Raw genomic sequence first — 23772 nt, 5'->3', positions numbered from 1 at the left:
TGATTGATAAGGAAAGTGAGCACAGATTTCCTTCCTGGTCATATGGAAATTTATGGAAAGTTCAATGGAAATTTCATTATGGAAAAAGTCTTATGGAAATTAATCTTTAAGAATAATAAATCTCTATTGGCAAGGCTCAAAGCCTTGTTGCATCTCTGGAGGATGAACTGACTAGGAAGAATGTTCTAGTACAGCTATTCTATAGATAAAATAAACTCATGGTTCTGCAGAAGCTGCAGAAACCCACAAACTCATATGATCATAATAAGAGGTTGCACTTTTGATGGGTAGAGTACAATTTTCCTTGGAGCAGAATTATTTTGTCATGTGATACCTACAATTATAATTAAGTTAATCCCAAGTGTGGTTAGTGGGAATTTCTTTTCAAACTGGTTTCTTCATTCTTGCAGCATGGTCCCTTCATTCCTTGCATTCTCTTATTTTCTTGTATAGTTAAGATATTCCAGGGTCTTTTTTATTCTCTCCCTGCCCTAGACCTTATATCAGCTATTTGTCCAAGGATTCCTAACTGCTCTTAGAGTAAGAGGGTATGTAGAAACCAAGATCTGTATGTTAGGTGTGCTCATTGCTATTGGACAGCGAGGAACTTTGCTAATCTCAGTTTCTTTCAGTGAACAGAGCTAGAACACACACACAAACACACACACACACATTCAGGCTTACTTTTATTTTTATATTTATCTGTCTATATTTAAAAAGATGAGCTAACACCAATACCTCTGATTCCAATCCAACACCACAGCATTCATTCTATATTTCTCTCTTCATTTTTCTTAAACAGTGACAAGTCTGGTTTGCATTATCCTTGATGTGCTCTCTTGTTTGATAAATCTCTCTGTAGTAACCAGTCTCTCAACCTTGCCATCTATCACCCCCTCCCCACACCACCCTCTTCCTGCTTAAGCTCTCATTCCCTAATCTGAGCCCCTGATTGCCTCACATGACAGGGGCTCGTGCTAGTTGGGTCTGATAGTTATTCCAGGTCATTCCACAAGTGCATGTCCTCCACCCTGCTCAGGTTCCTAAACTATTGCTGGACCATTCCTTTACAAGAATGCCCTACCTTATCACTCAGGTTCTGACTCCTTACAGATTATATCTCTCTTGGGCTCTGATAACTCATGCAAGGCTCCCCTCTGATTGGACACCTTCCTTACACCTCTTTTTGTTCAGACTTCTACATTCTGATGCAGGGCACACTGTCCCACCCAATTTGGGTTCTGACTCTAGATCACTTCCCTGTGTGGATAACCTCCTCTCCTGCTTTGGGCACTGCTGCTCTACTCCAGGCTGCCTGTTTGTATGGACATTGTCCTCTGTCCGCTAAGGCTCTATCTCACATGGCTCCACCCCCACGTTTAGATGCAACCTTACCTTTGCAGCCTCCACTACTCCATGCCAGGCTCCCTGCATGGGCTTCCTGCTCCCTTGGTCTCCCACATCCCCCAAGTATGGAAGGCTGCTTTATGCTGCCCCATTCAAAGGGCTCTGGATTGAGTTGTTCAGGGAGGAGAGGAAGAAAGAGAGAAGGAAGAAAATGAACTACTTTAAGTCTTTCAGAGATGAATAGAGATTGTAGTCTTGACATTCATTCATTTAGCTACTGTTTGTGAGCACTTACTACATACCAGACCCTATCCTAAGTACTAGAAATATAGCAGTGATTAAAAATAGGCAAGGTCCATGTCCAGTGGGTTTCTTGTCAAGATTAGAGTTAGAAACAGAGGGTCATCATAGAGCTCTATCATCTGGGGTCAGTAGAATAAATCCCAGGGCTTATAAAAATCAGGAAATGATTTGAATTACTTTCCTCTAAAAACTGTGATCTTGAGCTAGTTCTTAACTTTTATTATCTGTTTTGTAAAATAGGGACAGTAATTACCTTATGGTATTGTTTTGAGGATTAAATGAGATTTATATAACACTTAAGGTAGGATATGGAATCATTTTCAAAATGTCCTTACAAGAATGTACTGAGTAAATAAAACAAAAGAAGGTGCTGCAATGTATAAGATGCAATTCTTAGTATAAAGATACCATCACAGATATCAAAATCAAGCAGACAACAATCTCTGACTTCCTGAACTCACATTCTAAGAGGGAGGACAGACCACAAAGATGACAGATAAGTCACTTCCCAGGTCTGCTTCAGGTGATCTATATTGGGAAATGAACAGAGGAGGGTTAAAGGAGCGGGAGGTGGGGGGTGCAATTTTGGAGGGGTGGTCGGCTAAGGCCTCACTGAGGAGGCTTCACTGGAGCAAACTGCTGAAGCAGGTGAGGAAGTGAGGAAGTGAGCCATGGCCCTCTGGGGATAGAATATTTATTTTGGCAGGCTCCAGACAGAGCCAGTGGTGCAGTGAGAGCAGAAGCCCAGGTGTGGGAGAGGGGTCATGTGGAGGGAAGATGGTAAGAATAGACTTCTGCATTCCAGTCCCATTTTCGCCTTTTAACTTAAACTTTCAGTGTCACAGTTGAAAATGGCTTCCCTCCCTTAGATGATTTGTCCTTCATCCAAAATTTTTGTTACAAATGATTCCAATGAGTAGTATTTTAACATGCTCACACAGATAAGCTAAAGGCAAGACCTTATCACTTGAAAAAGTCTTTAATACTGATAATGCAGGATAATTGTGTATCCCCACTTAGTATTTCTTTACAACCATTGTGATTCATTAAAACTTAGAAGAAATTTGTACCAGGAAGATAGGAATCTGTCTCTCCACCTTCCAAACTGGCATGTCATGGAAAGATACGAACATCAGAGCTAGTATTTCCTCTCGCAGTGGGCATCCGACTCCCCCATCACCATAATAGGTAGCAAAGAGAAAGAAGATCTTTAGTTTATACTTAGACTTCCTCTTCTTTGACCGGAATGCCTGCGTACATAGGGAGATTTATTTTTACAGGTCAGAGAGTAGTTTGCCGCAGTATGCAGCCCGAAGTCTTTTCGTTATTTTGTCTATTATTCTCAAGTAACGAGAGAACATTTATTTTTTAAAAACATAAAAAGTTAACAATGGGGACTCAAAGGTCTAGGGATGTTTGGCTTACTCCTCTGAACTCTTCACGATGGAGACATACTGAGAAGCTCTGTAAGAGCTGAAAGATTGTCTCAATTATGCCTTCAAAGTTTTCATTCTGCCACCGTTGCAATTTGTAAATGTTTAATTTATCAAGCACACACTTAGAATTGTGATGAGTATTGGCCAGTTAACTCTAGTAAAAATGTTATTTGATAACTAAGAGAAGTGATTTCCATTTTCTTTTTTTAATATTTATTTTTTAGTTGTAGTTGGACACCATACCTTTTATCTTTTCCATTTATTTTCATGTGGTGCTGAGGATCAAACCCACAGCCTCACACATGCTAGGCAAGTGCTCTACCACTGAGCCACAATGCCAGCCTTGATTTTTTCAAAGAGGTGTCCATTCACTGGTTTATGGCACTGGCATCTAGTTCCATGTCACCTCAAGAGCCAAGTTATTAACATAAAAGACTAGATATAGCTGGGCCCCCAAATCCCCTTTTCTAGTGTACAGAGCCCATCCAAGAACTCATAGGCACGAGAGAAACCAATGTGACCAATGACCTGAAACTATGTGGTTTCAGGTCAAAAAGATCAGCATCATAATCGAAAGGGTGTCTTTAAGGATGTCCCTAGTGACCAACTCACTTCACCCCTGCACACTCTTTTCCTCCTTGTAAGGAGGAATGCTGTTGCTTCCTTCATTTGTTCAGGTTATAAAAGTATGACCTCATTTCTAAGAAGGCTTTGTAAACTTAGGTTGTATTAATGTAAATTAAATGTCCAGATCAAGACAGGAACCAACATATTAGAACTCAGTATGGATAAGATGGGTGTAGAATTCTTGGTTTACACCCAATAGATGGTTGCAGAATGCTTGGTATGGCCCAATATATTAGATGGGCATTGATAATTTGGACAAAATCTGAAGAGGGCACCAAAATAGTGAGGTGTCTTTTGTCCTGTTGTCTTTCTGTCTCTCTTGGTCCTCTCTCCTTTATCCTTGCTCAATCCTTTACATTCCACCAGTGTCCCAATCTTCATTGCATTTCTGAAATAACAAACTTGTCCCACAGGCATATTATCATTATCATTCTTGACAGTACCAAGTTGACAGGTACATATCGTTACCCTTAACACCCATACTCCCACTACCGAGGATCAAAACCTGAGCCAGGTGGAGAGGTCAGTGGGGCTGCTGAACTAAGATAATAATAAGCCCTAACTTTGTTAGCACTCACTGTTAGATATGGAAAATGAAAAACCCCAAGATAGCACAGCCTGGGAAAAGGAAGTGAAAAAGAAAGCCATGATAGTTTTCATCTCTTTCAGGATAACTCCTTTTCAGATGCTGGCCACAGGTGGGGAGACAATGTTTGATCAAACCTAGAATGATAGCCTCTGGGAAACTTTAATCTCGAAAATTTCAAGATAAATCCTCTCCAGGTGCTGGCCACAGATTCCCAACCCCAAAACCCAAATTCCTGAGTGCTGAAACTAACACACTCACTAAACCATTTCTCAGTATAATGCATCTAAGCCCAAACTCCTCCTTTGGCCAGTGGTTCATTTTCCACCAGGAAAGTGGGTCCATCAGAGGTGCCCCCCAATTCCTGAATGAAACTTCATTCCTGAATAAAAGGCTGAGATGATCCGTGAAGTTTGCGTCCACCCTGGTCCTTTGTGCTAACACTCACCATGCCCAGGCACTGTGCTAAATGTCCTGAGTACTTGAAATAATTGAGTAGGTGGATAATGTTATTATCCTCATTTTAGAGCCAAGCAGATGAGACTTGGAAAGGTGAAATAACTTATTTGAGAAAACCTCGGCAGTCTGACAAATCTGTAATATTCCCTGGATAAATCTAGAATTTGCTTGCTGTGTGTGCATCAAAGATAGAAGGCCATGGTAGGGGTGGAGTGGGGACAGTCCATGCTCAAGAAGGGGATAAAGAGAGATTAGTAAAGGTATGAAGACAAACCCTGGAGTAGCAGAAAGGGCCATATCGGCAGCTGCACTTTGTCTAGTCTTTTTCCATTTCCAAGCTTTTCCTTGATACATGTATTGGCATATTGGACTATGAACAGTTACTGAATTACTTCATGTACTCTTTCTTTGGATAGCTGTGTAGAACTAGCCCAGCTTATGGGAAGTTCAAGGATATGACTTGCTTTCCATCATAGTGAGGTTTTTCTCTCTATATTGGTCCTTCCTAAAAACAAGACTTCACAGGTACATCAGTGTTTTTAGCAGCACAATTCACAATAGCTAAACTGTGGAACCAATCTAGATGCCCTTCAGTAGATGGATGGTTGAAGAAACTGTGGTGTATATATACAATGAAACATTACTCAGCATTAAGAGAGAACAAAATCATGGCATTTGCAGGTAAGTGGGTGGAGTTGGAGAATATAATGCTAAGTGAAGTAAGCCAATCCCCCAAAACCAAAGGCCCAATGTTTTCTTTGATAAGTGGATTCTTATCCATAATGGGGGGTGTGGGGCATGGGAGGAATGGAGGAACTTTGGATAGCATAAAGGGGAGGTAGGGAAAGGGAGGGACCATGGGGGTAGAAAAAAATGGTGGAATGATATGGACATCATCACCCTAGATACATGTATGATGACATGAATGGTATGATCTACTTTGTGTACAACCTGAAAAATTAAAAACTGTGCTCCATTTGTGTACTCTGAATCAAAATGCATTTTGCTGTCATATATAACTAATTATAACAAATAAATTAATTAATTTAAAAAATAAGATCAGTTCACTTCTAAACCAGTATACATAAATAACCCCCTTTCTGGTGCTGGGGATTGAACCTAGGCCTTGTGCATGCTAAGCAAGTTCTCTGCCACTGACCTAACCCCCCCCCAGTGCTGGCCATTTTTTTTTTTTTTTTTCTGTTTTAAGAATGGCTATTCTGCTGCACTGCTGTGAGCAGGGAAAACATTCTCCAGTCTGATCTCTTTCTCTTCCCTAATCATTATAATTTGCCTCTAGAGTCAATATGGAGTCTCATGGGAGCAGGGCCAAGGACAAGTATTTTGGTAAAGGCATCTATAGTATTTAATCTCTTTCCATACAAATGGGACAGATTCATATTTTCTACACTTGCTAGGAGATATCTGTTTGGAGCAAAAGACCAAGAGGCTACCCAATTTCCTGTTTCAATTTTTGTATTGGCACAATTAAAAGGGGGGGAAAAAAGAACACACATTTTTAATCCACTGATGAATGTTCTCCATTCCCTTATGAGATCTACTCCCCACCTGTACCCTGTGCTTCCTAGACTGCATTACCGGGTTCCCCTTAGGCTCTGGATTATAGTTAGGTTTGGCTAATGGGAGAAAGGGGCAGGGAAGCAGGGAATGAGGAGAGATCCTCCAGGAATTCCCCTGTTCCCTCCTGTGGTTTGGAGGTGGTTGTGCTTTCCAAGTGAAGGCCCAGCTCCAGTTGGGTGGCATCTCCTTCAGCTCTCACTGGCTTCCAGGGTCAGACCCTCCCTGTCGCTTCAGGCCTTGGAATGATAACAGCTTCCAAAGGATCTTCCACCATCCTTTGTTGATTCCCTTAGTCCTGCTCCCCTCTGTAAATATTTCTTTCATAAACATTTCTCAGTTACCTGGAGCGTGTCATCTCTTTCTATGAGAATCTTCATTGGTATATCTGACTTTTTGTAGATCTTTAAAAATGAAACATATGAATTGCAGAATTAAATCACTAAAATCAACCTTTACTAATTTATATATATATATTATAGGAAATAAGAATACGTAATTCAAGAAAATCTATATACAAACTAGAAATCACAAAAGCTACCAAAAAAAAAAAAAGTAATTATGAAAATAGTAATACCTGGCCTTGGCCCATGTATAAATTAGACTGTAGCTTTTATGAATTACTAAAATGATACTTCCTTGTATGGTATTTCAGGTGATTAAAATATTTCATAATTTTTTAAAAAATCAACTATAATGCTATAATCAGCTATAATACTGTTAGGTAATTGGAGGTATGTTGTAAGTGAACTCAGAGAGGAAATAACAAAGGGAGATGAAGGCAGAGATAGTTATCATATACCCAGTTGCACCCCTGAGAGAGCAGGCCTTGTAAACCTGCATGCTGGAAATACTCACTTGAGAGAGGAATGCTTCTCTCTCCCAAGTTCAGAAAAACCATTTGATTGGGCTTAAGCTAAGTGAAATAAACAAACCTTGGCCTAAGTAAAAGCTAATTGTTTTCCTCTGCCTTTCAAAGGCATCAAATTCTAAACTGGAATGTGTTGTTTTTCTTAGTTTGAATCACAGATAACTTGACATTAGTATTAGGATCCTGGAGATGGAATTGCAAAAAATTCAAATTAATTATGCGAGAATGCAGTGATGTGGGTGGGATTTGCCTTCCCTACTCAGGGCCTGAGGCCTCTGCCAGCATGTGGTTTAGGAATAGCATTGTTTCTGGAGCTTTCCTGTGGCTCTAGGTTGTCCTGGGTCCAAAGCACTTTGACATTCAGTTCTGGAGGCTTTCTATAACTTCTAAGCAAACTCGGTTCACTATAAGATCTCTGGATCTTACAAGATCAAAATTTAGCACCAGAATTTCCAAATTCTTTCCTGGAAAAGATGAACAGGGCCATACTGAACCATCTAGGACTAACTCAGCTCAGAAGCATCTAGGACTAACTCAGCTCAGAAGAGACAGCTTGGATCCACCCCATTCCAGGGTACCTAAAATTAGGCCTGGCATTCATTCTCAGGTAAACATTCACTACAGTTTTTTTCTTTCCCTTTTCATTCCATTGACTGTTGAAGGCAAAGAATAAAATATAGGCCTTTTTAAAAAATCACAATTCAATCCTCTAATATGTCAGGGTAAGTATTCTCTTATTTAAGTTGAAAATGCACCAATAACTTGAATAGGTATGACTGATGTGATAGAATTTTTAGAAAGGAAAATTTTACATATCTCAGAATGTTTTCTAAGTTACTTTAAAAAGCCATTAAGAGGCAATTGATTATTATATAAGATTTTTACTTTCAGTTTCTTCTCTGTATATGTCTATGCAAATGAAATAACAGGGTCTAGTGATTCATTGCGGTGCAAGGAACAGGAGTTCGTGAAGAAACAATGTTCTAGACATCTACTAGTTGTTAAATAAATGTTTAAATGTTTATATTTTGGGCTTCCAGAGTGAATAATTTTGTTCCTACCAAGAATAATATGTATAATTAAAAAATTCTCATTATTTTGGAATGTTGGGGGCAGTGAGGTGGGTTGAGGGATGTGGTTAACATTTTCATTCTGAAATTTTAAAATGTCATCTTGATAAAAGGCATCAATCTTTCAGATTCAAAGTAACTTATGAATTTTATGTTGAGAAATTGCCCCTGGGCCTAATTTGTCCCATTTAGAACAATTTCTTAATGTTAGAATGTGTGGTGGACAAGGGAGATTTATTAACCTGTCCAGATTTTAGTTAAGTTAAATTTTGCTTAGTTTGATTACATTTATGCAAACCACTTTTTTTTTTTTTAAATAAGAACTGATTGGACCTAGATTGTGTCAAAATACATGATGCCTAGGTTGGTTTGGAGTTACTTTAAGTGATCATCTAGGTTGATAGCTACTTATGGGAAATGGTTTTGAGTAAATAACTCAAGATACTTTGGAAAAAAACTGACATCCTCCTTTTTATTTTTTCATTATTGTAGCCATCCTATAATAACATGCTGCAAAATTTAAGGTGCTTCTGCTATTTTATTTTTTAAAAATTATTTATATGTATTTTTAGTTGTTGATGGACCTTTATTATATTCATTTATTTATATGCAGTGCTGAGAATCAAACCCACCCTCACACATATTAGGCAAGCGTTTACCACTGAGCCACAACCCCAGCCCATGCTTCTGCTATTTTAAAGATCATGCTGGAAGACTGAAAACTGAAGGAGAAACTTTGAATACCAAGTACTGTACTCTAAATCTTGAACTCTAATTTACAATGAATCCCACTTTTAAAATGTGCTGAATGAAATCTAATTTTTTTTTGCACTTTCATCTCACTTAAGATACTGTGTCTGCATTAATTGTAAAATGTTATTTGGGAAGTTCATCAGATACTATTTCATTTTCAAATTTTTGATTTATAGTTTATTTTGGTAATATTTCAGATGAGTTTACACAGTGACTATGATTAAACTGTGCATATTCACTGAAATATTTTGATGTCTAGTTTACACCATGCCAAACATTTAGAAATATATTAAGATATGACTCACTGTTACATGATTTCTTATGTAGTGTGAGTCAAACTATGTTCCCTAAATAAAAATACAGATGAATTTTGCTAAAACAGGCATCTTATAAAGTATGTTAGTCATGGCCTTAATCTCAACATCAAAAGAGTTCCAGTATATCTGAAAAATGTACTAAATTTTTCAATTTTTAATCCTATTATTTGGCTTCAACTATAGCCATATATGTTCTCCCTTGGAAACATAATAAAGAACATTAGTCAGAATTAATATCTTAACCTTTTTATTCTTTCTTGTTGAAAAGAAATTCTTAAAAGTCTTCTTAATTAACATTAGCACAATTGATATTGTGAAATAAATACTCTGACAATTGAACACATAGCTCCTAAAACACAGGTGAATCAAACGGACGTTAATTAAGTCCACTCCTTTAAGAGTAATATTGTAGTGACCAGAGAATACTCTCCCACCCACACAGAGAATGACAAAAGGTGCCAATGGCTTTCAACTTCATTGTCCAAATACCAGATCTGTTAAGCAATCACAAGATAGCAGCTTGTCAGTTTTGGTTGCTTCCACATATTGACTTCCTGGAGAATACATGCGAAGTTTCATTTGGTCTGACCGAATGCTGTGTGTTTATAACAGTCGTCGCATAGGAGATTGAAATAGACTGTGACTATGTAGAGTTTTAAACAAATTACAAAACCACATGGTTTGTCTTTCAACAGGAAAGCTTAAATCAAAAGGCAACTGGATCTTAAGCACAGCTGGATGTCCCTCCAAAGGCCATGCAACATGCTCACGGAGGGTGGGTTTTATGGAACCTTCTGACACCTTCTGTGAAGTGCCTTGTCAGCACTCTGTAGCTCCAACTGCTGCTTAAATGTTTGTTTATTCTGTTATTAGGGAAGTTTCATTTTGTTTATACACTGACTTTTTACATTTCCCCAAGGAACCATTTCAAAAGGATCTTCCAGATGCTAAATAATGAAGCACATCTTCATGACTGTCCACAGAGTTCAGCCTGTTTACTGGCATTTGACTGTGTAGAACAGGAAGTTTGTGTTGCATCTTGTGTTCTTAATGGAATCCGACAACAGAGGACTGAACGCATTAGTCTCAGAACAGGAGGCCTAAGGATGGCGAAGACCCAAGGGTCAATTATTGGATTGATTGCTAAAAATCTGAGAGCTTGCAGGTCCCACTTTTTCTTTCTGGAAGAGGTTTCATTCATATATGCAAAAATCTGTAAGAAGCAAAGCAGAGAAGTGATGTTAGTTTTACACTATAGCTGTGAATGGGCCAAGTCTGTGCTATTCCTTGAGATACATCTGTGTCTTGTGCATGGTAGTGTTGGTGAAGGAGACAGGTGGCAAAATCTTATCCTTCTTTCATATGTATATTGTAACATAATGAATATACTTTCTCCTCTCTACAACTCAATGATAGCATATTTTCTGCAGATTATAATTAACACTGAGATCAGGGGTGACCTTCTGGTTTTGCTACTGGAAATGGAGGGAAATGAATTAACATTTCTGGGCACTTAGAACAGAATATTTTAATATCAATAATAATGATAATATTAGTAGTTACCATTTAAATATATGCATCATGAATTGTACTGAGTACTAAACCTGCTTCATTCCTTTATTCTTTTTTTTTAAGAGAGAGAGAGACAGAGAGAGAGAGAGAGAGAGAATTTTTTTTTAATATTTATATTTTAGTTGTTGGCGGACACAACATCTTTGTATGTGGTGCTGAGGATCGAATCCAGGCAACGCATGCCAGGCGAGCGCGCTACCGCTTCAGCCACATCCCCAGCTCAATTCCTTTATTCTTTACAAAAGCTCTGAAGCTTAAATATTATCTCCTCTTAATAGATGAGGAAAAAAACTTCAGAAATGCTAATAGTATCATGTTACACTTAATTTCAAATGCTTCATCTGATTTAATGATCACAATTCAGGGAGAGAGCAAGCGGCAGAACATCATCAGCTTGAGTCCGGTTCTGGCCACTGACAGCCTGGGTTAGCATCACAGATAGTTTTGGCACCACAGGAAGGAAAACTTGCCTTTGTGCCTCAGTTTCTATATCTCAAAAACAGATGATAATGATAATAACACCTATTTTGCAGGGTTGCTGGGAGAATGATAAGAAGCAGTATGTGTTAGCTACTACAGCACTGCCCACATAGTAAGTGCTCTACAATGTCCATTTTACCAACAAGGACACTGAGGTCAGAAAAGTTGAGTTACTTGCCCAAGTACTCAAGGTTGCTTAGTGGCCTAGTAAGGGCACAAATTTCAGCTCTCTTGCTGCCAGTGCAGTGCTTGCTGTGCTACAGCTAGGCCTGTATTAGAACAAATGCCTTCAGAACAATGTTCTAAACCCTGGGGTGGGGGATACATGTCACAGGGATCAGAGTTTTCAAATTGGTATCCCTGCTCTCGTCTTATGGAGCAGCACAATTTGTTGGTCAGATCAAAAGGAATGGAACTATATGTGATTGATAGAGACCAAGCACCTCCATCCAGCTGGCGGAAGGGAAAAAAAAAAGGTGACTCATACCTAGTCATTTGACATTAGTTCTTTATAATGCATCATGGATTCTTTGACCAATGCTAATCTGTGACATAGGGAGACATACCCTTCTCTCCCCAACACTCCTCCAAAAGAAGGAATAGTTCATTTCCTTTTTCCTGGTACTTAACTCTACAGGCATCTGGGAACTGGACAAAGCAAATTGCAAGCAGAGAGAAGAGTAGTCATCTTCGGGTTGCTTACGTAAGGACAATAGCAGGAAGGTTTGGCAGCCAGAGGTGTTTATGCCAGAGAATCTTGGCATAGGGAATGGAGAAAGAGTTGGCAGATGAGTAAGGAAAAAGAAGAATTGATGGTGGGTTTCCCAGATCACAGAGAAAAGAGGAAAGTAAGATAGGAATATGCAATGAATAACACGTTTTCTGGTCAGTGAAACTACTTTGGATGCAAAATAAACAGTATGGTGTATTAAAGAGGTGAATTTGGAGGTTAGAAATTCAGAATAATGTATACATAAGTCTGGCACGTGGATGTGCATAAATAACTGAACACTCGGTTGTAAGAAAAATCTGTAGCTGAGTTTGTGATCTAGTTTAGCCAGAGAACATGGGTTGGCTAGCCACAACAAGCAGTGTAGACAGGGAACAGCATTCTGGTGTCTCAGCTTCACCCATGAAGATGAGTCAGGTTTTCAGTGGAGAGTAACCTACACCACAGTTCCTGATCCTTTGAGAGCATGACGAAGTAATGAGAAGTGAAAAAGCATTTTAGAGGATGAAGCAATTCTGTACTGTTTCCTTTCCTTTTCATCCTCTATGCCTGGTAATTTTCAGAATTGCTTAAAATATGCATTTCAGGAGGGGGCTGATATTTGGTAGAAGACAATTCCTTCTTTAACACTTGGGAATAAAACATGCTTCAGGGATCCTTGATGTCTTGATGTACGCTTTTGTCTTCTGCCTCCCCATTTCCCCCTTCTTTGGTTCTTACCTTTTTTTTTGTTTGTTTTTGCCTAGGGTTTACTACACTGATCTTGTGCATCTTGGACCTTTTACTTTTTTGTAAAAAACATACACAACACAAAATGTGCCACTGTATCTATTTTCATGTGTACAATTCAGTGGCCTTAAGTACATTCACATTGTTGTGCAATTATATTTTAAATTTTCTGTATGTTATGTTTTGATAGCTGAAAAATCTCTCTTTCTGGGGTGAGGCTATCTGTCCTTGGGCTGGCTATTTCTTAGAGACAGCAAAAAGCTCAGCAGAAAGCATGTCTTTGATATAACAGTAGTAACCAATCCAGAAACACATCTCCTTTATCAGCCCCATAAGCCCCGAAGGCAATATTCCTCCATGTTAATCATCCCAGGGTCAGGGGCCCTGCAGCCAGGGATTTCCCCATATAGCTTACTGCCTGCTGAAAGTATTTCAGCTAGCAGTTTCTAAACTCTCCACCTTGTCATGACCTTCCTGTGGAAACTCCAATAAAGGCAGTGCCTCTCCCCCCTCTCCTGCCCGGCCTCCTGACAGATGCTGGTGCTTTTCTACATGGCCCTGCATTGAATCCCATGCCTTGTTTTCCTGAGCCTCTCCTGTGTCTCTCTTCTTCTCTCTCTTTCTCCCTCTCTCCCTTTCTCTCTCCATTTCTTTCTTTGGAGCTAACCCAGGGACACTTAACCACTGAGTTACATCCCCAGCCCTTTTTATTTTTTAATTTGAGACAAGGTCTCGCTAAGTTAATGAGAGTATTGTAGCCACTACACACTGAGGCTGACCTCAAACTTACAACCCTTCTGTCTGAGCCTCCTGAATTGCTAGGATTATAGGTGTGTACCACCACAACTAGCTCTGTGTCTCTCTTGTAAACACACTTGACTGACCCTAACTTAAAAGAACATTGAACAGCAACCATTGCCACTATCTGTTTCTGAAACTCTGAGCCCCTTAAATAATAGCTGCACATCTCCCTCTCCCTCTAGCTGACCCTGGGTTTTCAACAAAACTCTGACTCATGGGACATAAGGGAATTAATGAATAATATGTCAGTGATACTCTGGAATTCAGATATAGAGGCTGGGGGAATTATTGTTATTATTGTTATTTTGCATATGCTGCCAAAATATTTTCAGTGAGAAAAAAAAGTGCTGATCTCAATAAGTCAAAAGAGTTTTAATTCCTTAAGGTAGACCCTCACTATAGGGCTTTGCAAAGAATATAGAGCTTGTGACACAAGTGGCACAGATGAGAATTAGTGCTATTTTAGTGTTGTCTTGAAGCAGCCTCCCATGGAACACTTCAGCTTGGCACTGACCAGGGGCTGTTTAAACTACTTTCCTATTATTAATGTAACTACAAAGTCAGTTCAGAATTTCAGAACAAATGATGATTTTATTTAGCTGATCACTGAAATCATCTGGGGAGCTTTCCAACACCTTACTCTCTTCCTCAGAGACTTGGATTTACTTAGGCTACACTAAGACATGGGTCATGGCTGTTTATTTTTTTTTTTGTTGTTGTTGTTTTATTTTGTTTTGGTACTGGGGATTGACCCTAAGGGTGCTTTACTGCTGAGCTACATCCCTGGACTTTTTAAAAAATTTTGAGCAGGGGCTCACTAAGTTGCTGATGTTGGTCTTGAACTTGCAATCCTCCTGGCTCAGCCTCTCCAGTTGCTGGGATTATAGGCATGCGCCCAGTGGTCAAGGAATTTTTAAAAGCCATTCTGTCTTACCCCACCCGGCACACCAGGTGATTCTAATGTGCAGACAAGTATGAGAACTACAGCTTTAGAACCTTACCTATAATCACAATTAAAAACAAAAGATCTTGTACAAGGCTCTGGGATCAAGTTCCAGCACTGCGAAACCAATCAAAAAAAAAAAAAAAAAAAAAAAGAACAGAAAAACCCAAACCAAAAAAACCCATCCTCTTAGGCCTGGTCAAGCCAACAAATGACCAAGGCTCCAGAATTCAGTTCCCAATCACTAATACACAATATGATTTTGCTTTGGATATTGAATCATCTGGACATAACAGCTAACATTTATTAAACATCTGCTGTGGGCTTGGCATGGGGCTAAGCAATTTGTAAATCTTACTCTGTATAACATTTTCACAAACTTATAAAGTATTATTATTCCTTATTTATTTATTTAGTAGTGCTGGAGATTGAGCCCAGGGCCTTGTGCATGCTAAGCGAGCACTCTATAACAGAGCTACGTCCTCAGCCCCCACTTTTAATCTTATTTTGAGACAGAGTCTCCCTAAACTGCTGAGACTGGTCTGGAACTTGTGATCCTCCTGCCTCAGTTTCCTGAATAGCTGGGATTCTAGGTGTGCACCACCATGCCCAGTTTTATTATTCTCATTTTAGAAAGGAGGAAATCAAGGTTCAGAAGATCAGTCACTTTGCCTAAGATCACATTCCAGGAAGCAGTGAGACACTTGTAGCCACTACACACTGTGCTGCCATCTATGTAAAAAGCCTTTTCTGTGAAGTTTCACTTGAAATTCACAAATGACTGACAGAATTATAAGTCTCTGGATAACACTACTCCCGTTTATAGACTGAAAAGCTGCCTCTTTCTCTGTAGCTGTTCGACATTCTCTGGGCATTACTCATCCCATGGCTAATTTACAGACATCCCTTGTTATGTTTATCTGGCTTCTGAAAGAAATTAGGGTGTCCTGGCAATAGGCTTTGCATATTTAATTATTTTAAAAAACTTTGGGGGGAATTATTTTCCAGGTATGCCATGCTTTAATAAAGAAACCGTTTCCCTCAAATCACAGATGCTTTCTGGAAGAGAGAGACTAAACTTGTTTCCTGTCATAAGGAAAAACTGGACCATTTATTCATTTTTGTGCCAGGGATTGAAACCCAGGGGTGCTTAACCACTGACCTACATCCCCAGCCATTTAAAAAAATATTTTATCTAGAGACAGGGTCTCACTGAGTTGTTCAGTGCCCCCCTAAGTTGCTGAGGATGGCTTGGGACTTGCAATCCTCCTGCCTCAGTCTCCTGAGCCACTAAGATTACAGGTATACACCACTGCACCTTGCTGGACCATAGATTTGGCTCCAGGATGAGTGTGTCCTTTGTCTTGTGCTTCTTAGAACTGAGAAGAGGAGAGGGTACTAAGGTTAAAAGCTCTGGGCCTAACTATTCCAGGATGGTGACTCTTAACCCTTTGAGAAAATGATGGTCACTATGAACTACCTACCAAGGAATTGGATAAATTTTGCAAAAGATCTCAGAAAGATTCATGTGCTATCTGTGAAGCAGAAAGTCAAGAACCCTAGTGGTATAGAGGAAGTTTCAGCCTTCCAGAAATGAACTTTCCCTCCCTGGCCCTTCCTATCACAGCATATGTCCCAATTTAGGGTACTTTAATTTATTTTCAGTTAGGGGCAATTATAGGCAGCAAAATACTGTCAGAAAAATACAGCTGAGTATACCATAATGATGTAAATTGAAGTACATCAGATCTGAGCTCAAGACCTGAATGGGGAGTGGTGGTCAGAAACTTCAAAACAGGACAGAAGAAGTCAAGCAAGCAGACTAAGTTGTAGATTAACTTGCCTCTTGGTGGAAGCAAATCTATTGACTGTGTTTCTGAAACAGAATGTCTCACCATCTCTATTCTTTTTTTTTCTTGTTAAACTTAATAATGTGATGGGCTCTTAGCATGCCAAGCAAGAAATATTCATCTCAAAAAGCTGTTTTTATTTAAGCCAAGGACCTGGCCTAAACCATCAGAAACAGCAATGAGGATGCACTTGACCAAGGGTATAGGCATAAGATACAAATTCTCTTTGGGGAAAAGGATAACGGTTCTTGATGTCTAAATTTTATAAACCATATAATTCTGTGTCCATTTATATTCCTCATTACATAGTACCAAATGGCAAAGGAAAAGATGTCCAATGAAAACACTTGTCTAGAGGTACTTTCTCTTAAAATTTAAATATTAAAACTGTCTCAACAATCCCCAAACACATGGTTAATGATGCCTGAATGGTAAAGGGCCTTCCAGTTGTTCATGGACGTCTACTAAAATACCATCAGACAAAAATTCATTATAATTATGCACAGAGATTTCTGGATTTCTCTTTAAACCCTACCTGAATTATTATATTTTGCTTGTATGTAATCAGCCAATTTTACATCAGCTTTTAAACCCTCATTCATGTTACACTGCACATAAAGAATACCAGGAATGAACAGGAAACTCTAGTATTATTTACTTGAATTTTTTTTGTACTTCAGTGATCAAATTTCCACTAATCAGATTTACCTAGAAATTATAACCCTAAAGAATTTGTAAAGATGAAGACATTTTTAGAATGAGTCAAAGGTTTGTTCTTGAAATTTCAGAACTGAATAAAATATATAAGCACTTTATCCCAATGGCATGTGAAAAACAGTTTAAAATGACCAGAAGCTACCCATGATCAGTAACATGGTGAGAAAGTAGTTTGATATGGTTTGGAAATTTAGACACAAACAGTATTTGAAACAAAAATGGAGGTCTCATGTGTTCTCTGTGTTCTGTTCCATTTCAGGAAGAAAAAAAAGTTCTATTTATCACTGTGAAATGATGACAACAGCTGATTAACATAAGGAGGAATTTATTAATTTATACAGTTCTCCTTTAGCAGATAAACAGTTTGGAATATGTTGTTGGTCTCATGCATGATTTCATATTGGACAGCCAAAATAATGTCATTTCCCAAACACCACATGTTTTGGTTTTTTTTAATCACTAAAAAAAAAAAAAAAAAAGGTTTATGTGGAAGATTTTATGTGAGGGGTTATCTGATTATTTCTTAATTTAGACCAGCATTTACATTAGCCAATCTCCTAAAATCTCAGTCTCAAGCTTTTATTTAATAAGTCTCCAGAGGAGAAAAAGAAAACCACACACTTGAGACCCAGCTTAGCTCCTTGAACTGACATGGAGAAAAAGAGCTTTGCCATTTTATTTTTAAAACTAACAAGCTAGAATCAAAAGGAAAAATATCTTTAATGAATTCACAGTTCTCTTGTGAAATTTTGGATTAATCTTCTCATGTCACCCCTGGAATGAGTATTTTCTCTTTGGTAGTATTACAGTTAAGTGCATGGTTTTGGTGATTTAACTGCCTTTCAATCACACCTCAATCACTCACTAGCTGTAGGACCTACCTGAAGCTATTGGCCTCATCTGAACAACAGAAATCATAATATTATCTCCTTTACAGGTTGTTGTAAAGATGATGGGTTGATACAGTGCTCAAAAACCTGTCTTTTTTTGTGTTGATAATAATAATATATGAGGTTGAACTTGAAGTTATTTTAGGGTGCCTGTTATTTTATCCCCCATTTTGAGAGTTTCACTTACTAAAATTTGGAGACCCTTGACTGGCATCCTTGGAGGAAGCCAGGTCTTTCTCCCATACTCTGGGACAATGGTTACATTAGTTGTTCCAGGTTTCTAAGTCCTCCATTTTCCTCTACTGCTTAGCATACTGTGGGATGGACTGGTGTCCTACTGGCACAGTTGTGAACTCTCCTCCTTGCTGACTAGTTGTCTGATAATCTTTTGAGGGACAAAGAAAGTAGTTCTTGTTATCCTGGGTAAGGGATGGGCAGAGATAGGATGGTTTTCTGGTTTTCTGGGATACAAGGAAGAAATTAGTTGGAATATTTCAATAAATGTTTCTACATTGATAGCTTTTTTAATTGGTAATAACTGGACATATTGGGTTAAATAAAATAATTGAATTTAGTTTCATCATTCATTTTACTTTTTGTTCTGTGGCTTATAGAAAAAAATCTAAAATTTCATATGTGGCGCAATTTGTATTTCTGTTGAGCTGTGTGTACTCTGTTGGAGAAATAGGAGACTTTCTGAAGGCAATCATGAGCCCCTGCCTTATTTTATTGAGCTCCCAGGTACGATGTGGGCAAATGGTTCCTACCTTGGGTAGGAGATTGGTATAGGCCATTTCTGACCAATAACTTAGTGTGGGCCAAATAGAACCACACTGCTTGGGGATGGAGGAGTACCTTCTGGGACACATGCCAAGTATTTGAAATGTCAGAATATATGAACCAAACAGTAGTCATGAGTTTGAATTTATCAGATTGACCCTCAAGATATAACTTAAATCAGAATAGTGCAGCACTTCATAAAGCTTTTTTTTTTAAATTTTTTTTGTGTTATAAGTTGGTAGAATGCCTTTATTTTGTTTGTTTATTTTTATGTGGTGCTGAGGATCGAACCCAGTGCCTCATGCGTGCTAGGCAAGTGCTCTGCCGCTGAGCTAAAGCCCCAGCCCACTTCATAAAGTTTGAAGTGGTATGTAGTGAAAAATGTATGAAGGGAAAGAATACTAACAGTTATGGCCAAAATTTTATTGATAAAATAAAATTAGTCAATGATCCATGTAGATGTTCTTAATCAGAGATGACTTTGAGATTTCAATTTTCTGTTTTGTGCCTCTTGGATTACCTACAGTTCATCTGACTGTGATGTGGTAGTCCCAAGGCCAGGAGTCAGTTTGGTCAGCTTTCTGATTATGTTCATGCTAGGATTTTCTCCTCTTTGAGAACTTTTGCCATGAATATATGCAGAAGAAAACCTAGACAATATTTTGCAGTTAGCTTCAATTCTACAGGGTGGTTTGGTGGAACTAAAGCCACCTCAAAATCTTCATCTGGCCTCCCCCAACCCCTCAACAAGCAATCTAAATAAAAACACAGCTTCAAGGTAAACCTCCCACTCTCCACTAGAACTGCTCCATGCTTAATAGTAAATAAAGGAGGTGGAATGAATATATATATATATATATATATATATATATATATATATATATATATATATATGTATCAACAGATATATTTATTTATCAACAGGTGGCTATATATACATATAACCATCTGTTGATAACATGGAAATGACTGGAGTCCTCATGATGAACGACAAAGTGTATATGAAAATAGGGGAACCTGTTGAAAATCACTCTTTATTTTTAAAAATACAGTTTATGCAGTAGAACAGTCATGGTAAAAGGGGGAGACCTTTTTCTTCCTGTTTGCCTCTTCTAAATAAAAGGGAAATTAACAGTCCTTTTCCACACTTGAGCCCATTCCTGGGCTATTGAAGTAACCAGAGGTGGAGGATATTTTTTATAAATCCACTCATAAATGATAGATAAAAATTTAAGAACTGACATCTTAATTCCTACCAACCTAAAACAGTCACTCCCCCATTCAGGAATGGTTTATGTCCCCCAAGTTGAATTCTGTTGTTTGGTGGAACTTCAAGTGCTTTCTTTCATTGATAGTGTTCTGCATCTTAGATCTAATCCCCAAAAGCCAATTAGCCCCTAACATAATTGAAACCTCCTTCAGTAAAGCAGAACAAGAGTGAAGAAGCCATGTTGGTTTCTACATTGCAACATTTCTATAACACACTCTCTGCTCAAAGTGGAATGGGAGATGTCACCTCCACATGGTCCCACATTATTTAAGAGGGTACCTTTGACAAACTCCTCCTCATTTCCCCCTAAGTGTGACTTACCCATTCAGACCAGCTTCTGCCCTCACAGGATTGGTGGGTACAAGTGTGAGGACAGTAGGGACCAGGGCAAAGAGAACATAGCTGAGAAATGAAGTTCACTGCGGGTGGGGATCATCTGTGGGCTTTTAGAACCCTGTGTCCTTTTCCACTGCTGAAGATGAGAAGATGAAGGAAACTGGAAGCAATGACAGAGACAGGCAGTAGGATAAAGTTACTTCTCCAACTTCTACATGACAAGTCAGACACTGTCCATGTCTTTCTCTTCCAAACTCCCAATTTCTAACTCTTTCAGAGCTCATAACTTGCTTTGACATCCCAGACTTCATTATCACATTACACTTGAGATGACTTTAATTCAGAACATCCTAGAACTAACTGCCTGGAGGTTGCACTTAGCAGCTGAGAGTGAACGTTGGCTCCTGCCCTTCTATTCCCCAGGCAACCCCACTCTCCCTTCCTTGAGATGGATCCTCCCTGCATATAGCTTTGTGCTCATAAAGTGCAGGACTATAAAATGAAGAGCACCTGCTACTATCAAGATGATACTCTGTAACAGTTTACAATTGCCTTCTCTGGAGAAACCAAAAGCTTAGCAAAGAGTTCCTGGGCCAGTTCTCTTTTCCTCACCACATCATTATGGAGATGTCATGACTTTCATGGCCACAGAGAGTCATGCTTGAATATATGAATTGTGAAACCTGTAAACTAGATGTTTGTTGAACTTTAAGAACAGCAACAACAACAAAAAACCCTCTGAACTTTCACAGGAGGGACCTGGTTCCACTTTCAATGGCAGCTAAAATGGTGTGAATTGGGGCTTGTAACTCTAGGGTGGAGGCTGGGCTGGCTTAGAAACACTAGGTTATGGACGTCCATATGCCAGATGGGGAGGAAGGAAATGAGGTAAAGGTGAAAAACGATCTTTACAAATTAGGACATATTTTTTTTTTTTCAAATTGCAAAAAGTTTGTAGGGCGGTGGAAAGATTGAGGTGAAGGTTGGCACTGAGCTGGGCTGTGGAAACGAGTGACTTACTGTGAAAGGCAAGGAGCAGATGGCGAAGGTGATAGTCATAATAGACAGGAGGATGAGGTGGTCCGCTTCCTCCGCCATGGACAGCTTATCCCCTCTCTTGCGGGCCGTGGGACCCCGGCAGCTGCCAGAGGAAGGTACACAGCGACTTCTCCTGCTTCGGCGGTGCATTCGGATGAGGTTGAGGATGACACTGAAATTGCAGGCGAGCACCGCTACTATGAGCAGCAGGAGCACGGTGGCGTAAAGCTGCAGGTAAGCTGTTCGTTCGTGCCGGATGAAGCACCATGTCCCAGGGCAGTACTGAACGTACTGCCCATAGTCCAGCAGCGGCAGGGAGCAGAAAAGCAGAGAGAACGCATAGATGACTGGCAGCACCGCCAGGCCCCCGCGGCGAGAGAAGTGGCGCTGGTAGAAGTAGGGGTGCCCGATGGAAAAGTAGCGCTCCAGAGCCATGGCGAAGAGCATGAGCATCGTGGCCAGGCTGAAGAAGGTCATGGAGAATGCGAAGTAGGTGCACGCTCGGCTTTCGGGCTCTAGGGCCACTAGAGTCTGGTTCCGTGCGTATGAAGCCAGCACCACTGGGCTGATGAGGCAGGTACCCAGCAGGTCTGTGAACACCAATTCGGTCACCAGCACGTGGAACAAGGAGATGGAATTTCTGCCACCGGTGGTGCGCCCCGCGTCCCCCAGCCAGCGGCGCGCCAGCAGCGCCAACGCGATGAGGTTCCCTAGGACCCCGGCGGAGAACATCACCGAGCTGATGGCTGGGCTTTCGCCCGGGGGAAGCCACTGTCGAGTCTCGCAGTTCTCGGACCCTGAGTCATTGGAGGCGTTGCCCATGATGGGATTTGTGGAGATAGGCGCCCTCCGCTCCCGGCCAGTACCTGGGAGGAGGGTCGACAACCCGAGTGCGAGACCCAGAGGGAAAAGAGGAGGGACCGAAATCCAGAGTCCCTTTCGGGCCCCCAACACGCACCAAGGGCAGCCTCGCCCCGGGTCTCCCGCCGTGCGCCCAGCGTTGGTTCAGTTGCTGCATCCGGTCGCCCTGGAGGCTCCAGCGCCTTACTCGCTCTGACCCGGTGGGGAGCCCGAGTGAAGACGAGCGACCGCCCCCGCCCCGTGCCGTCCGCGGGGCGGGCCCTGGAGTGGCATTCCGCAGTGCAAGTGCCAGAGCTCGCGGGCTGCCGGAGAGGCCAGACGCCACACTTGCTCGGACTCTGCGAATCCCAGGGGCACGCACGCGGGGTGGAGAGGGATTGGGGTTGGAGAACCAGCCGGGTGCTTCGCAGGGCAGGGACTCGCGGGCCACCAGCATCTGGGAGCTTCCCGCTAGCGGGGACGGCATTCCTCGCACCCGGGATCCGAACTCAAAGCTACAGGGCCCTCTTATCTCTGCTAGGAAGCGTTTGGCTTCGGCACAGGGCTGAGAAGGAGTGCGGGGATACTTTGGGGGTCTGAACAGAATACAACAAAATACACAGAAGGCGGGGGCTCCAGAAAAGCAAAGCGACTCACCAGACACTGGAGAAGTTAGGAGGACCCAATCCCCTGAGATGAACCAGGAAATAACAGGCATCAAAGGCAGCTTGAAGACCAATATGTTTTTTATTTTTATTTTTTAAAAAACATTCCCAGGAAGATACGCCACGAGGGCGGGACAAAAATTGGGAGGGAGTGAAAAGCAAGTCTGTCCATCCAAGGAACCAAACCGTACACCACTGAGCGGCCTGTTGAGCTGCTGCTTGGATTCGATTACAGGAATTTCGCCTTTCCTATGTCAACAGGAATAATTACTTGTTTAAGCAACCTTAAAAAAAAGTTTCTTGTAGTTGATTAGAATTGTGTATGTGGCCACAGCTTGAAAACAACTTTACTTCATTGTTCTCTACTCCAGCTCAGTCTTTTAACAAACTGTTGATATGTTGTTTAGCCATTAACCTTTTCACGTTCAATTAACCATGCAGGGACCATTGGAAAGAGCATTCCTGGTAGTGATTGGTGATTAGCCAATCTCAGAATGAGCCACAAAAATGATAACTATCACTTGTTGTCATAATTACAATGGTGAAAATGGACTGCTACTTAAAACAAAATCCAGTTTGACAGACAATAGGGGCAATTATATTTTACCAGAAAGGTTATATTCTCTTGGGGAAGGGAGGAGCCCTGAAAGTTATAGGGATTTTCTCAGGGAACTGGCAAATACAAAGTTGTGTAGCAGGACAGGAAGAGCTGCCTGGCTTGCTTCTTAGCTTACCTTGATTCTGGCCTGGAGACTGGTGTGCAGGGTTTCATGGTAAATTATGG

At 40.4% G+C, this 23772-nt stretch overlaps 1 protein-coding gene across 2 annotated transcripts; it reads right to left on the bottom strand.

Annotated features, from left to right (window-relative positions):
* Positions 1-9577: 9577 nt before the first annotated feature.
* Positions 9578-23059, bottom strand: Ptger2 (prostaglandin E receptor 2). Of its 2 annotated transcripts, XM_040275777.2 has the most exons (3): positions 21466-23059; positions 20431-20605; positions 10433-10560 (listed from the first exon to the last, which is right to left on the bottom strand). In XM_040275777.2, exons 1-2 carry the CDS (start codon positions 22303-22305, stop codon positions 20453-20455), a joined length of 993 nt encoding a protein of 330 aa, XP_040131711.2. In that variant the 5' UTR covers positions 22306-23059; the 3' UTR covers positions 10433-10560; positions 20431-20452. The 2 variants fall into 2 exon arrangements, with proteins under 2 accessions (XP_005338042.2, XP_040131711.2); XM_005337985.5 differs by lacking the exon at positions 20431-20605 and having other exon boundaries at positions 9578-10560.
* Between the last annotated feature and the right edge of the window lie 713 nt (positions 23060-23772).

This window comes from Ictidomys tridecemlineatus, chromosome 5, assembly GCF_052094955.1.
Source record: "Ictidomys tridecemlineatus isolate mIctTri1 chromosome 5, mIctTri1.hap1, whole genome shotgun sequence".
Lineage (NCBI taxonomy): Eukaryota > Metazoa > Chordata > Mammalia > Rodentia > Sciuridae > Ictidomys > Ictidomys tridecemlineatus.
This window is presented reverse-complemented; position numbering and strand designations above follow the sequence as displayed.

Coding starts and splice junctions, on each gene's coding strand:
- Ptger2 (XM_005337985.5), bottom strand. CDS start 22,305: ATGGGCAACGCCTCCAATGACTCAGGGTCCGAGAACTGCGAGACTCGA. Junction 10,561..21,465: donor TCTGCTCCTTGCCTTTCACA/GTAAGTCACTCG, acceptor TGCTTCTTACAG/ATTTTTGCATATATGAATGA.